This window comes from Anastrepha ludens, chromosome 3 (genome assembly GCF_028408465.1).
Source record: "Anastrepha ludens isolate Willacy chromosome 3, idAnaLude1.1, whole genome shotgun sequence".
Taxonomy (NCBI): domain Eukaryota; kingdom Metazoa; phylum Arthropoda; class Insecta; order Diptera; family Tephritidae; genus Anastrepha; species Anastrepha ludens.
The window spans coordinates 99,232,793-99,249,875 of NC_071499.1; the positions used below are offsets into that span (position 1 = coordinate 99,232,793).

General features: G+C 37.4%; 1 protein-coding gene across 2 annotated transcripts in view; it reads left to right on the forward strand.

Annotated features, from left to right (window-relative positions):
* Positions 1 to 17,083, forward strand: part of LOC128858585 (structural maintenance of chromosomes protein 3) — a 36,915-nt gene that overhangs the window by 7,491 nt on the left and 12,341 nt on the right. For both annotated transcript variants that reach the window (XR_008454035.1, XM_054094977.1), the window contains exons 4-5: positions 4,267 to 6,653; positions 14,950 to 15,682. Coding sequence is in view for 1 of the 2 variants with exons in the window: in XM_054094977.1 (XP_053950952.1) it covers positions 4,267 to 6,653; positions 14,950 to 15,682 (3,120 nt within the window). In the remaining variant the exon portion in view is untranslated. The remainder of the gene's footprint in view (positions 1 to 4,266; positions 6,654 to 14,949; positions 15,683 to 17,083) is intronic.

The following is a 17,083-nucleotide window of genomic DNA, read 5'->3' on the forward strand; positions in this document are numbered from 1 at the left end:
GATACTGTGTCGCAGTATATTTAGACGTAGCTAAAGCGTTTGACAAAGTGTGGCACAAAGGCTTACTCCAAAAAAATAAAAAGAATGCTACCTTTTGACTCTATCTCATCATAAAAAGCTACCTAACCGACCGAAGGTCCTATATTTAATATGACAATCCATGTTCAGATATTCCTCAAATAACTGCTGGAGTTCTGCAAGGAAGCGTTCTAGGACCTCTACTATATGTTTTATTCACCGCAGACATACCACCTCCTGCCGAAACCAATTCTTCAATGTCTACGTTCGCAGGCGATACAATACTATTAGCATCAGACAAAAGCTTAATTATCGCTACTGAAAAACTGCAGCGATACACAAACGCAGTTAAGGAATGGTTTGATAAAAAAATATGAAGGCAAAACCGTACAGGTTATATTTACTAACAAAACAAAATTTACTGCAGTTCCAATTAAAATAAATGGCAAAGCAATTACAATAGAACCAACTACTAAATACCTGGGAATTCACTTGGACTCCAAACTAAATTGGAATCACCACAAAAACAAAAATTAGTTATTAACATTATTACATATATTCGTAATAATATTAATACAATACTAGCTGAACCCGGTGCGCGTTGCTACGCCAACAACTAAAATAAATTTAAGAAAACAAACTTTAAAGACAAATCAGTACACAAATATTCAATTCGTTCTAAACCATTTTATTGATTCTGTTTATAACGAAGAATTCAGTTGAACGAGGCAAAAGTTGCTACTCTGCAGCGCCACCTGGTTGCGAGTGGCATCAAGGAGCACATTCTACAAACCTTCTCCGTGGAAAAATACATATTATATATGTATATACCTCCAACATCAGAAATAAAATACGAATGTTTGTCCATTTTATCATCAATAAAAAACATTTTTCTTACCCCAGATGCAGCTATGCACCCCCAAACCATTACATTTCCTCCTCATACTTGACGATAGGATTAAGATGTTTTCCATTCAGTTCTGTATTTTCATTTCGTCAAACTTTTGGAGGGTCATCTGATCCGAAAATATTAAATTTCGACTCATCACTGAATATGACGTTTTCCCAAAAAGAATCTGGCTCATTTATATAGCACTTGGCGAACTCCAATCTCTGCTTTTTGTTAATATCTGAAATTTAGGGTTAGCGGCGTTCCATTCTGCTATGATACCAGCGTTATGCAGACAATTACGGACTGTTTGTGGACTTACTTTTTTATGCAGAGACTCTTGAATATTTCAGCATAGTATCGGGATAATTATTTTTGGGTTTTGAGCGACTGATGCTACTATGTTGCGTTCCTCAGGTGAAGTCAATAATTTTCGCCTTCCGGCTTGGTGGTGATTAGTTTCCAATTTACCAGTATTAACGTAATTAGCAATAACACTTTGCACCCTAGAATGCGATTTGTCAATTGTTTTGGCAATTTCGCGCAGATACCAATTACAATTTAATTACAATTTTACGCATTTCTAATTGTAAATCCACACTTCGTCCCATTTTGTCACTTTCAATCAAGATATTACGCGCAACTCAAATTGAATCGGTGAGAAAACTAAAAAAAACAATTTTTTTTTTCGTTTTCAGCAATATTAGAAAAATACGAACGATTTTTACTGTTACTTTTGCAGCAACAATATCATGAGCTGAAAGTGTACGAATAAATGTTTTGCAGAATTTTGCCACGTCTGCCTGCTTTTCTTGAAACCATTCAGTGTGAGTTGAAATAACGGGAGTTTTGTTTGCGGCAATTCATTAGGAATGTAACATTCTTGCAGTGACCCAAAAAAAATATATATTGTCACAGCAAACATTTTGCGCTAAGCTAAAAAAATTTTTAAGTACTACGCAGGGTGTACGAATAAATTGTGTGACCGCTATAAATATGTATGTATGTATATACCATATTCTATTCTGAACGTAAACTTCTGCACACAAATGTCCTCGAATCGTGTATATTTCTTTATGGCTACATTAACACCACTTTTCCTTAAAATTGATTCAGCTTTCACGCAATAATCTTCTGATCTTGCTGTGGAGAGGTAATTTTTTTTGCCCTGTCTGGAGAAGTCGTAACGTTTTTAACTTCGGTATATCGATGCACCCTATTTATGACTTCTTCAAACATTTTTCTGTAGATGTACGAGAAATTTGTTTCCTTTTGGCTGCGTACATAGGAACTCTTCTTTGAATCATTTTTCATACGTGGAACTCATTTTGTAAAAACAACGTACGCTTTCTCAATTTTTCACAAATTGTACAATGCGTAGTCCAAAAAGGAGACGCCTATTTAGCAGCATTTACTTTTTTTTATAACCTTGTGTTGAAGTAAAAAATCGAAAATTTTTTTATGGCATATTCTAAAAGTACATACACCATCTCAAAAATATAAATTTAAAAAATCATAAAGATCGAAGCACTTGAACGTGGAAGCGGAAAAATTCTCCACACAGTTTCGTGGCAAATTTCGCTTGTTAACAATGGAGTGGGGAGCTGAGGATGGAAGGAACATTGCAGTAATTGCATTACATAATTGGAGTAAACGTGCAAGTGAAATTTACGAATTGCTGAAAAAACTTAATGTTTCGAGAATGTTTGTTTACCTCACCATCAATAGTTTTTCCCAAACGTCTGAAGGGACAGACAGAACAAGAGGTGGTCATCTTGGCGTGGTTCGAACCAGTGTAACCATAAAATCCTATCGAGAAAGAAATCGCGGAAATCCTCTGGAAAGCAGAAAATCATAGGGAAATGAATGTATCGATCAGATCAATGTCAAGACTAATTAGAGATGATCTTCACATGAAAGTCTTCCGTCACTCAACTGGTCATCTTTTGGCAACGCGCTTGAAGAAAATTAGACTTGGCAGATGCAAGCAACTTGTTCGGTGGCACGCGGTCAACGGCCATGAAGGATTTTTTAATAAACAAAATGACAAAAACTTCTAAAGACGCAAAAAATGTTATTCCAAGCGTTACCTGTGGCCACCACCCACCTTCCGTAATGGTTTGGTGGGGAGTGTTTTGTAAAGACGTTACAGCTCTTCATTTCTGCGGAAAAGTGGTTAAGAGGGTTGAAGCAGTTAAGCAGTACACCCTTCAATGGAGAGCGTTGGATCTTCCAGCAAGATTCCGCTCCAACCCATAAGACAAAAACCACCCAGCAGAGGCTAAAAAACAGTATTCCTTGGTTCATAACCGCAAAAGAATAGGCGCCTAGAAGTTCAGATCTGAATCCATTGGTTTACATTTTGTAGTCAGAATTGGAGAGCATGGCCTGTCGAAGACCTCTCAGAATTTTGGAGAGTCTCAAACAATCTTTGGTTCGATCAGCGACGTCAATATCCATGAAAACCGTCCGTGCTGCAATAGCTGAATGGCCTTATCGTTTCAAGGCTTGTGTAAAAGCAAATGGTGACCATGTCGAATAAAATCTATTTTTTTTTTTAATATTTACATGATTAAACAAAACTAACGTTAAAAAAAATTATATTGTAATTTCAGACCTATAACGGGCTTGGTGTAAACGCCAAGTTAACTCCGCCTGACTGGTTATGTTAACTAAATATGTACGTTTAAATTTTACTGAAAAACTGCTTGCTGAGTTTAGACGACGAACAAAATTAAACTAGCACCTAAAAACTGGCCCAAAAATAATTTGCTGCTTTTGTTTGTCTTTCGTCCATATTAATATTTGTACCCACGCTCAGTATGACTTAATTAAGATGAGTCTCCGAGCAAATCGTGTACACGCGGTGCAGCTAGGTAATGTAGAGCTTCGCTGCGAGACGTGTAATCGATATCAAAGTTGTTAACTTCGTAAACAATTTCCGTGCTGTAAATTCGCGTATGACACATTCTCCATACACGTCGCAAATTCTGCGTCTGTAGCTTTTGGACCTCAATGAAAAGCAAAGAAGAGCAAGTGTCGAATATGTTGATTTTTGCCTCCTGAATATTCCATTTCTAAGCAAAACTATAAAAAGATAAATAACTCAAAAAATCAATTAATATATTGTAGTTTTGTAGAGCAAAAAGCTATGAACTTATTCCCCAACCCAACATAATACTTGCCCTGGTGTAAGAGGTTTTTTGATCTATCAAATGGTTGATACTTTATACAAAAATATTGATAATTCTTTATGGAAAATAAGTCCTTCACTTAATGTTCGGTATAAAAACCAATTATTTTAAGTTTTATATTTTTATTAAACCAAGTGTATGAACTGTTTTAAATATTTATTATAGATAGACAAAGAAGAGATATATCTACGGAGAGTTATTGGTTCTAAGAAAGATCAATATTTTCTTAATAAAAAAGTAGTTCCAAGAACTGAAGTTGTGAACTTGCTCGAATCTGCTGGATTTTCAAACTCCAATCCTTACTACATCGTTAAGCAAGGCAAGATCAATCAAATGGCTACAGCCGCAGATTCATATAGATTAAAATTATTGCGGGAAGTAGCTGGCACGCGAGTTTATGATGAAAGAAAAGAAGAGTCACTCAATATTTTGCGCGAAACCGAAGGAAAGCTCGAAAAAATATCTGAGTATTTGAGAACTATAGAGGATCGCTTAAAAACTTTAGAAGAGGAAAAAGAGGAGTTGAAGGAGTACCAAAAATGGGATAAGGCAAGACGGATGCTAGAGTATATAATACACGAAACTGAATTAAAAGAGACCAAAAAGGCGCTCGATGACTTAAATGAACAAAAGAAATCGTCTGTCGATAAGAAAAAGATTTATAATATAGAAATCCAGAAGGCTCAAGAAAACATAAAGGACATCCAAAAACGCCTGAAAGATGCTAAAAAAGATGTAATATCAACGAAGGAAGAACGGTCAGTATTGTTGACAGAACAGCAACAACTTCTGCGTGAAAAAACAAAGCTTGACCTTATAATAATTGATCTGAATGATGAGGTTCAAGGTGACAATAAATCAAAGGAAAGAGCAGATCTTGAATTAAAAAAATTAAAAATAACCATTGCTGAAAAAGAAAGAGAGTTGGATGATGTTAAACCTAAATATGAAGCTATGAAGCGTAAGGAAGAAGAGTGTTCTCGCGAGCTTGCCTTAAAGGAGCAGAAAAGAAACGAGTTGTATGCGAAGCAAGGTCGAGGGTCGCAGTTCTCGTCAAGAGAGGAAAGAGACAAATGGATTTTAAATGAATTAAAATCACTAAGTAAACAAATAAGAGACAAAATAAATCATAACACAAAATTAGTTGAAGACTTGAAAAAAGATAGTAATGCTGAAGCCGATCTTAACCGAAAAATTGAAGAGCATTCCAATGAGCTGGAGCAACTTAGGCTTCAAATTGATGAGCACAACAAAAAATATTACGAATTGAAGAAAACAAAAGACCAGTTTCAAGCAATGAGAAATGAATTATGGCGGAAAGAAACTCAAATGACACAACAGCTACAAACCCACAAAGAAGAGCTTTCTAAAACAGATCAGGCACTTAGAAGTATGGCTGGAAAGCCTATATTAAACGGCCGAGATTCTGTTCGCAAAGTTTTGGACAACTTTTTTGAACGGGGAAGTCCTTTTGCTGAAATAGCCAAATCCTATTACGGCCCAGTGATTGAAAACTTTAGTTGCGATAAGACAATATATACAGCAGTAGAAGTTACGGCTGGAAATAGGTTATTCCATCACATTGTTGAATCTGATAAGGTCGGGACACAAATTTTAAAAGAAATGAATAAACTTAAACTGCCAGGAGAGGTAACATTCATGCCCCTAAATCGTTTACAGGTAAAAATACATGATTATCCTGATGATCCAGATTCTATTCCAATGCTCTCAAAACTCAAATATGATGAACAGCATGATAAAGCATTAAGATATATATTTGGAAAAACTTTAATATGTAGAAATTTAGAAAGAGCGACTGAGTTGGCCAAAAGTACTGGATTAGATTGTGTCACTTTAGATGGGGATCAAGTATCATCTAAAGGGTCCTTAACAGGTGGCTATTTCAATACGTCTAGATCACGTCTTGAAATACAAAAAAAACGTACCGAATACAACCAACAAATACGCGATTTTGAAAAAGAGCTTGGCAAGCTACGAAATGAGATAAAACAAACTGAGAATAGTATTAATTCAGTTGTTTCAGAAATGCAGAAAACAGAAACAAAACAAGGAAAAACCAAAGATATTTTTGAAAAACTACAAGGGGAAATCCGTTTGATGAAAGAAGAACTATTAAGAATTGAGAAATATAGATCAACGAGAGAAAGGTCTGCTAGTCAATGCAAATCGAGTTTAGAAGCAATGAATAGTACGAAAGCGGGATTGGAAGCTGAGCTTAATCAAGAACTGTTATCTAGTTTGTCGGTACAGGACCAACGAGAAATTGATCAACTTAATGAAGACATAAGAAAACTGAATCAAGAGAATAAAGAAGCATTCACGCAGAGAATGCAATTAGAAGTTGTAAAAAATAAACTTGACAATCTCTTAACCAATAATCTTTTTCGAAGACGAGATGAATTGATTACAGCACTTCAAGAAATATCTGTCGAAGATCGAAAACGTAAACTTATAAATTGTAAGAATGACCTAATATCTACAGAAAAAAGGATAAAAAAAGTGAATCTGGACTTGGAGGACATTGAGAAAAGGTATGTAATTTAATTTTTTTTTTTCTTCATAAACTATTTTTTCGATATGCATATTCTCAGAGTAATTTAGTCCTTTAATTAGACATTTTATACCACCATCGCTGCAGCGCACACGCCAATATAAACTCAAATCTTCCGTTCGTTCCGTTTGTTTGCTTAAGCGCCGATTATGAGGCGAATAGTGCCAAAGGCAATGATTCCCACTTCCTTCTATAATTGGTTGTTTTTTTATCTTGCGCCCAGGTGAGATTGTTGGTAGATAATATCTCGTGAAGGTTACGTCGCCAGGATCCTTTGGCTTCAACGCTAAGGTCATCGCTGGTTTTCTAAAAATATGTCGGATCCAAGCCCATTTCCTTTTACGGATTTCAATATTTTGTATGCGGTCTGAACATCGTGTGTGTAAATCAATGTTCACTATTCAGATTTCTGTCCACCCAGAGCGTATTATGTATGTTTTATTTTATCTTGCTAATATATCGCCCAGGATGCCATCTGCAGTAATTTAGCTACCAAGATATGTAAACTCCTGAAACTCGTCGATCTGTTGGCCAAAATGCATTAGCATTAATATTCAAGGATTTGATTTTCGTAATATTGACCTTCAATCCGTATTTTAAAGAGTATTCGCATAAATTACTCGACTTTGATTGAGGCTGGTTGCTTGTCATTTGTCATTTAAAGGGTATATGGTAGGGGAACTCAATGACATTATTTGACATAACTTTACACTTAAAGCTGAAGTATTGTGCTTTTATCAGATTTTAGAAGTCCGGTATATCTTTTCGTTAAAGTGCTCTGAATATGCTTTAGTGTTTAACATAAACGAATGCTTTTTGGAAATCCACAAACGTCATTTCATTGCATTTCATTGAGTTTTTCGATTATGATTTAATGAATGATTGGAACAGCGTGGAGGAGCCTCCGGAGTACTGCAGACAGGTCCAGATGCCGATCGGGACAATATGGAAGTCTGATGGCAGCAATAGAGAGACATTTCGGGAGTGACCACAGGCAAAAAATGTTCCAGATGGAACCGACGAACCGCTATCAGAAGGCAAATAAGAGCTTGCAAAAATACACGACAGTAATTGAGCGGTTGGCACATTAGTGAATGCGAAAGACACAGTAGACTTCGAAGAGAAGATAAAGTGCAGGCATTCATAAGAGGGATACGAGATCCGGACAGAAAACTGGCCGCATATTCAATAACCAAGGGGACGTTTCCTGAAACAGTGTAATTTGCGCTGTCACAGGAAACAGCAGTTCTCATGAGCAAGCCAGTGCACAAAGTCTATCGGGTTGATGTTGAAGAGCTTACGTTGATGGAGGAATTGTAGTATACCACGCAGCCAACCGAAGACGAATCCAGGAGGGGCTGACACTGACAATAGCGCTCCCGATGCACCACAGGCGTTAAATTAAAGCGAACCAGTTCTAATAGGCGAGAAATGGTTCGTACAACTTAATGCCCGCAGTCTCCGTCTCGAAAATTGGACGGAAAAGCAACAACTTGACGATAAGGGGAGCTGTAAATGGTCGTTACCAGGTGATTACTCTTGACACCGGTGCAACGAACTCGATCATCCGGTCAGATTTGGTAAATGACAAAGTGTAATTACTTGTTGGATACAAGCTACAGACATCTATAGGGGAGAGAGCTACCATTTCCGGAAATATAGTTTGCGAAGTCGTTATTGGAGCTTTGTTAGTGGTTCACACATTTTTACTTGCTGAAATCACGGATGAAGTAATAATTGGCGTAGATTTCATGTTGCTGCATGGATTTACGTTGGATTTGGATAAAAGGGTTCTATTGTGTCAGAATATGGAGGTACCGCCGAGCGCCGGATATGAGTCAAGTGTACAGGCCAGTAAAGTAACCCAAAGTCACCGTCACCCGACTCCGCCAATGTGAAAGTAGGCTGTGTAACAGACGAAGTGTGGGTCATAGAAGCTGCTAAGGAGACGGCAAACATAATCGTCTGAAGGATACTAGTGAAGACGAAAAAAAAAACAAGACGGTTCCAGTAAGGGTTCTAAATTATTTCAAGTCGCCAGTTATTTTTTTGATAAAGGAGCTGCAATTGGAAAATGTCAGGCTGTAGAAGCTATAGTAAACTGCGATGGACCACAACAGGAATGGGAAGAGTTCCAGGAAGCAGAAAGAAAAACCTACAATTTCATAAGGGTTTGGTAGCAAGAAGTAAGAGGGCTAGAGAGGACGAAAGCTAAGAAATTGCTGGAGAAATATGGCTACCTATTCAACGAATAGAAGCAGGAGATGCAAAGCCAATTCGCAAAGTTCCACGCGAAGAAGCAAATCAGATAATCCAGGATATGCAGTAAAGTGGAGTTATTGAGCCATTAATAAGTCTGTGGAGCTCAACGGCTGGTTAAGAAGAATAATGAAAGCACCCGATTTTATGTAGATTATAGAAAGCTGAATGCAGTCACGAAATAGGACAGCTACCCATTATCATGAATAGATGACATTATCGATACTCCACTGGAAACCGTGTTTTATGTAACTGAATGACATTATCATCATGAATAAAAATTTTAGCAACCATCTGAAATTTTGAAAAATTTGGAAGAAGTCCTTCAGCGCATCCCCTCCTCGGGATTATGATTGAATCCGAAGAGGTGTGCTTTGTTCAAAACAGAAGCCACGTATCTTGGATATAAGGTGACAACCGAGGGCATCGAAACCCACGACCGAGAAATGTGTACGAAGTGCAAAGTTTCATAGGACTGTGCACGCATTACCGTCGCTTTGATCCAGGGTTCGCCAGTTCGGAGTTCCACTATCTCACTAAGAAGAATTGCGCGTTTGTGTGGCACAAGAAACAGGGGGAAGCGTTTCTGCAATTGAAAGCGTTTCTTTGTACTGCACCTATGTTTGCGTATCCGGTCGCGGGAGAAAAGTTCGTTATTGATACAGATGCTAGAGGATACGGAATAGGTGGAGTACTGTCCCAAATCATCAATGGGCAAGAAAAAGTGGCCCCATACTATAGCAGTTCTCGAAAAACCGGAGATAAGTTACTGCGTGACCCGACGAGAACTGTTAGCTGTAGTTGAGTTCGTAAAACATTTCCACAAATACCTGTACGTCAACGATTCAAACTGTTCAAACATCGGGAAGAACAAATTGCACGGTGGATCGAAAGACTGCAAAGTTGCGACTTTGAGATCAAGCATCGAAAAGAGGAACAACATGGAAATGCTGACGCTTTATCTCGGCGATCTCGTGCTATAGAGTGTAAGTAAGTCGATAGGTCTTCAGGGATAGTTGGAATCAAGAGCAATAAGCAGAAGTTAATTGAATATTGACCTGGGAAAGATCATGGAAGCGAAAGACGCTGGAGAGAGACCATCTAAAAATGAAATGGCGAAAGAAAGCCCCAAGGCTAAGACGTATTGGGTACAGTGGACTAGGTTTAAAATAATTGCTGGAGTTGTGCATAGCGAGTGGGTAAGTGAAGATGGAAACCATTTCCGCGATCTGGACCAGAAGATTAAGGAGCAGTTTTACTGGGTAAATTGCAGAGAATCAGTAGCTGAATGGATTCGAAATCCCGTGGAGTGTATGGCAGCGAAAGGTCCAAAGGAGAGAAGTTGTGGAAGATTACAGCAACTACCAAACCAAGAGGTCAAAACTATTGTTGAGGTTTTTGTGTAGAATAAGGTGACTTGGTTTGGTACTGATGTGCATTCAGACCAAAGAAGGAACTTTAAATCCGCAGTATTTAAAATGTTCCTTGTTTTGAATTAAGAAAACACATACAACAACCTTGCACCCCCAACCGCACTCTGGAGGAGCACTTGCGAGAGGTAATTGGAAAGTGCCAATGAAATTGGGACAAACACATACAAATATTACTGTTCTATTCCTTAGGCGGCCGCCGTAGCCGAATGGGTTGGTGCGTGATTACCATTCGGAATTCACCGAGAGGTCGTTGGTTCGAATCTCGGTGAAAGCAAAATTAATAAAAACATTTTTCTAATAGCGGTCGCCCCTCGGCAGGCAATGGCAAACCTCCGAGTGTATTTCTGCCATGAAAAAGCTCCTCATAAAAATATCTGCCGTTCGGAGTCGGCTTGAAACTGTAGGTCCCTCCATTTGTGGAACAACATCAAGACGCACACCACAAATAGGAGGAGGAGCTCGGCCAAACACCTAACAGAAGTGTACGCGCCAATTATTTATTTTATTTTATTGCTTAGCTGTACATAAGACTACTGGCCAATCGCCTGCTATGACCATTTTTGGAAGCGATTTAAGGCTGAATCATCGTTCGGAAGAGGAGCCGCTCCTGAAGTGAAGGTAGATAGTCATTGGGAAACACTGCAGGATGACATGGAAGAATTACATAATCATGTGATACAGCATACCCAGCTAAAGAGTAACAATCTGTCCTTCATAGATTTGACCATGCTGTGAACTCCGAAAGATTCAGCGAAAGAAGTTTGGTACTTCTTTATAATCCGTAAAGAAAGAAAGGGATTTCTCCAAAACTACAAACGTCTTAGGAAGGTCCATACAAGATGATTAAAAGATTGAATTATGTGGTGTATGTTATACAGCAATGCGAAACTGGAAGTCAAACTAGTACATCTCGAAAGATTATATAAATATAATTAACGCGTACACCCTTTTTGAGTGTTTGGCCGAGCTCTTCCTCCTATTTGTGGTGTGCGTCTTGATGTTGTTCCACAAATGGAGGGACCTACAGTTTCAAGCCGACTCCGAACGGCAGATATTTTTATGAGGAGCTTTTTCATGGCAGAAATACACTCGGAGGTTTGCCATTGCCTGCCGAGGGGCGACCGCTATTAGAAAAATGTTTTTCTTAATTTTGGCGTTTTCACCGAGATTCGAACCAACGTCTCTCTGTGAATTCCAAATGGTAATCACGCACTAACCCATTCGGCTACGGCGGCCGCCGCTCCATTTATATCGAAAGATTTGGTGTTTAACCGGGACAATCAGACTTAAGCGGAGCACAGTGTTACAAAGTTTCGCGAACCGACTGGTAACAATAGCGAACGAAAGGCCAAAACGAAAACATGAACTGGCCTTGATGGCGACAGAAGGGAGCGAGGCAGTACACGCTTTCTGGGCCTATCGCTATATGAGTTAGACGAAAACGACAGGGTACTAGTAAGCTGCTGCTACAGCAAAACTCGCCAGAAGATACCAGCTACCAGATTTAGAAATTACAATAGTTATTAACCGCATGTTTATAAGCCGGGGTGCATACGCAAGGGGTATTCAGTTGGAACTTGTAAGTGAATAATCGAAAAGTAATAGAGTGATTCAGTCTTAAGGGGTTATACGCAGTTATGACTTTCAAAAAATCGATTTTTTATTGCATTTTTGTAATGTACATATATTCAAAAGTATACGCACGAAATTTGAAATAGATCTAAGCAATACTTTCGGAGTTATGTAGAGATGCCTCGGCACGTTTTAAGGTAGGTATTGAAACTTTAAACGTGTTTTTTTCAAAACGGCATTTTTCAAGTCGGTGTAAACGATATCTCGAAAACGGCTTGTTTGATCGGTCAACCGTTTTAACTCAATCTTTAAAGATACATTTTCTAGTAATTAATCGTTCCTTTTGTAAATCTGATACTTATTTTCCATTTTATAATCAATTTACGCCCAAATTTTAACGTAAAAATCGAAATCATTTCTTTTAAAAGCTGCCATTTTGTGAAAATTCACTATTTTGATTAGCCGAACGATTAATTACTAGATAATCTAATATATTAACAAAATTTGTTTGGTTTTTTGATTTCAGATAATCCAATCCTGAGTTACGATGTACACCGTAAATCGTCTTTTTTTAAAGGAGGTTCCAGAAATCGCCTGCAGCGCGCTCTATAATCAACATTTTCATAAATAAAAAATTTTGTTACGTTCTTGAAGGATGCTTTTATAACCGCCAAAAATTTTCAAATTAAAATATTCTGAAGTTTCTTCAGGATAAATCCTTGACAACCCGTCTTTTATTTGCTTCATAACTGCGTATAACCCCTTAAGGGGGTAGTATGGTTAATTCGGTGTAAAACAAGCATATTTTTCGAAATTTTTTTTGTCGACACAGTTGATTTATTCAAAATTTTAAAATTACTTCATTATAAAGTCATATTTAAAGAATATTGTGTGAAATTTTCATTGATTTTTATGAAGAAATGAGTTGGTGGCAGCGAATCTTCGCGGACGTCTCATAAAAAAGTTTGTCCCTCAGAACTCATTACTGGATCAACTAAAATCAAAAAACCAAATTGATTTCATCAGCTAATAAAGTTTCGCAGGTAACAACGTCGAATTTTTTTTTTTTTTTTTTTTTTTTTTTTTTAAAGCGCTTTGAAGTCAAAACACCGATTTTTCATAAAAAAAACTTGAAAACTTTGTTGTTTTAAAATATGACAAAATTTAAAAAAAAAAAAACTCGACGTCATTACCTCGTGAATAAAGTAAAGAAACAAAAAAACCAAATTTGAAAAGAATCGGTGCAGTAGATATGAATCTACAGTGGACACCGACCGTAAAAAAGGCAAGTGTGAGAAAAACGCGTTTAAAGATTTTCGGCAGCGTGAAATCCGGTTGGAGAGGTAGATACTTAATCCTTTGTGTCTTTGTCAATTTTACTCTAATGCACTTCAAACTTTCACACAATAATCTTAAGATGTTATAGAATAATTTAAAAAAAAAAAAAAAAAAAAAAAAAATACCATACTACCCCCTTAAGGGTAACGTGTACATTTAAAAGTATTTAGTTGGAAATAGAACTTGTAAGCGAAAAGTAATAGAGTGATTCAGTCTTAAGCTGAACGTGTAGATCTTAAGTATTGGAAATAAAGTAAAGCAAGAGTGTTGCCATTAATTTGTGTGTTTTATTCGTAACAATATTTTAAGGTTCACATTTTTTTCATTAAATCGTTTGATGCTAAAATGTTTTATTTGATGACTCTAAGTATGTAGTAGACTAAAAATAATTTTCTTTAGACCTTAAATGTGTGAAAAAAAGAAATTTCTTTTTAACTTAGATTGGTTTAAACTAGGGGTGGGATTATTTTCGAATAATATTCGAATAAACATTATTCGAATAAAACGAATAATACTATTCGTTTCAAATAATTCGAATAGTTCATTATTCGAATACCTTACTATTCGAATACCTCACTATTCGAATACTTTACTATTCGAATACCTCACTATTCGAATACCTTACTATTCAAATACCTTACTATTCGAATACCTCACTATATATTCATTTACATCAGGGAGAAAATGCTTTTAAAAATATAAAAATTACATTGGCCCTTCTTATGGTGCATGCACATGTACATAAACCGATTAGTAGTCCGCTAATCTAAATAAATATTTACCAAAAATATTCGAATAGTGAAGTATTCGAATAGTGATGTATTCGAATAGTAAGGTATTCGAATAGTAAGGTATTCGAATAGTGAGGTATTCGAATAGCATTATTCGAATAAACGAATAAAAAATTCGAATAAATATTATTCGAATTACGAATACCTCTCGAATAAAAGATTTTATTATTCGAATAATTTTTATTCGAATAGTCCCACCACTAGTTTAAACAAAATAATTGCTAATACATATTATTATTTGTTTTCCATTTTTTTTAATTTTACCAAGGCTAGGTTCCACGTAACAATAATTTAACAGTACAAAGCAGTAACTGAGGAAGAAAAACCGCTAAAAATTTTTGGAAATGGGTTTTTTATATAATATAGTTATTGAAAAATTTGCTTGGAACCGGTAACTCTTTAAAAAATGGGTTTGTCACTGTAAACCACTTGTAACAAACGTGGTGACCACTTTGCTTTCTTAGTGTAACGGCAACCCATCTAGAAATGATCGAAACTAGACAGCAAAAACTATCTATATAACACAAAAAGAATGGAGAAATCTCAACGAAACTTGTATGTAAGGCTATGTGCTTATTATTTAAGATGGAATAAACTGGTTACTTAACCAGGCCTTCTTCACACATGTAGTGGTATTCGAAAGCCCGTACATATTTGATTTGCTTCGTTATGAATACATTACTGTAATTATGAAGCTAAAGATGGAAAATGCAAAGCTTTCGGCTCTGAAATGTAGAAACTTAAACTTTTTCACAACTGTAGATATTAAATCTATTTAATGTTCGACTATCATGCTAGCCATATTATTGTTTTTATGGGTAAATGCATAAAATATTTTATTGAAAAAAATTAACTTTTTAATTGTTTTATGAAAATTTATTAGGGTTCAACAAGCAGTTCATCTTCAGAAGACTCTACAGCATGAGCTCGAGAATTGGATGCGAAAGGAGAAAGAAGCGGAAGAAAAAATTAATGAAGATTCCAAAAAAATGGAGAAATGGACATCGAAGGAAATTTTACTAAATCAGAAATTAGACGAATGCGCCGAAAAAATAGCCAGTTTAGGTGCTCTACCACAAGTTGATGGTGTTTATAGTAAAATGTCATTAAAATCGCTTTTTAAGGAGCTTGAAAAGGCGAATCAACATCTGAAAAAATATAACCATGTAAATAAAAAGGCTTTAGATCAATTTCTCAGTTTTTCTGAACAAAAAGAAAAACTGTATAAACGAAAAGATGAACTAGATGTTGGAGATCAAAAGATTCGGGAACTAATGAGAACTCTTGAAATGCAGAAAGTGGAGGCCATTCAATTTACTTTCAAGCAAGTCGCACAAAATTTCACCAAAGTATTTAAAAAACTAGTACCACAAGGTGCAGGTTATTTAATACTTAAAACAAAGGACAATGAGGATGAAAAAGATGATAAAGAGGTGGCTAATTCTGATGCATTTACTGGCATTGGTATTCGTGTGTCCTTCACAGGAGTGGATGCGGAAATGCGTGAAATGAATCAATTATCTGGTGGTCAGAAATCGTTGGTTGCGCTGGCATTAATTTTCGCAATTCAAAAATGTGATCCAGCTCCGTTTTATTTGTTCGATGAAATTGACCAGGTAACTTACAAATATAAAATTTTTATAACACATACTACTTACATATAAAACACAACTTTCTGTTGGGTATACATTTTTTGTTGAGTGTTCAGCTTCTCCTCTAATTTGTGATATGCGACTTAAAGGTTTTATAGTTTTATACCACTTTCAATTTGCAGATGGTTTATGGGGAGTTTTTTATGGCACAAAAATACACAAATAAGTAGCACTTACGAGCCGTCATAATGTGGACCGAAAAATTTAGGGAAGAGAAACCATCTACAGCCTTCTAGTGCTGTTGATAAAGTGGAGGAGAGAAAAGGGTTCTAGGCTGGAGAATTTCCTCAGGCCAGCTCCAAAGGGCATACTAAAGAATTTCAAGCGCCTAGCCGCCAGAGCCGAACATTTGCCGAGAAAGTCTCTCAATAGACTCTTTCTAAAAATCGAACTTCCTCCGAGCCTCTTGGTTTCCGATGCCGATAAAACAAAAGTTGGGATGTTGCCCTTGTTCCAAATGAGTAAATTCTAATTATAAAATTAAAAAAAGACTCACCTCGTTCGTTGATCTCGCTGCTGCCCCAAACGGTGTGTCTGGCATTCGCGTCGCAGCCGATCAGGATGCTCTCTTTCTTGGGCAGGAAAGTATCCGCCAAATGCTGCATCTTCTCTAGAGGCGCTGATCTGTCATGGGCCAGGTAGGCAGACATCAAGCAGAAGCACTGAGCTTTAGCGAAAGCCCTTCCCATCCCAGGCGTTGATAACCTTAGCGAGGCTCCTCCAGAAACTCCTTTGAGAACTAATTAGCATATTTTATCACCCGACAACCCCGACAGGTTTCACCCGAGTCGAAGAGAGGTGCTGGTCCTTTATGGGCTATGAGGTGTCTGACGACTATCCTAGAAATCCGTCCCTCAATAGCATCCCAAAGCGGCAACACTTCCCTTCCACTATTGGTTTTAGGGTCCACGAGTGCAACTTGGAGAAGATCCCTGGCCACCTCACTGTAAGCCGGCCGCAGCTGCCGCACTGGTTGAAGGGCCCTCAACACACTGAGCTGAGGAGTATTTGCTCTTCTTGGCTTCGCGTCTACTCACATCCTGTGAACGGTTACGCTTAGCCGGGCTCTGTGCCGATTTAGGCTGTTGATGTGGTTGTTGTTGTGGCTGGTTAATCTTAGATGCGGTCGCGGCCTCGCACTTAGCACGATCCTCTATGTCCCGCTAGTGCGTTTTACCGGCCTGTTCATTCTTGACAATCTTTGCCAAGATGAATTTCGCCCTTAGGTAACGTGCCTTGAGCAGGGCACCGGGTGATTTTTTCTTTTTAGTGACCTTCACAGTGGTCACCAGGGGATCATTGCCAGGGGTCACCTTGGCAGCCTGACCAGAAACCCCCATGGAAACTTTTCCAGAGGCCGCCTTG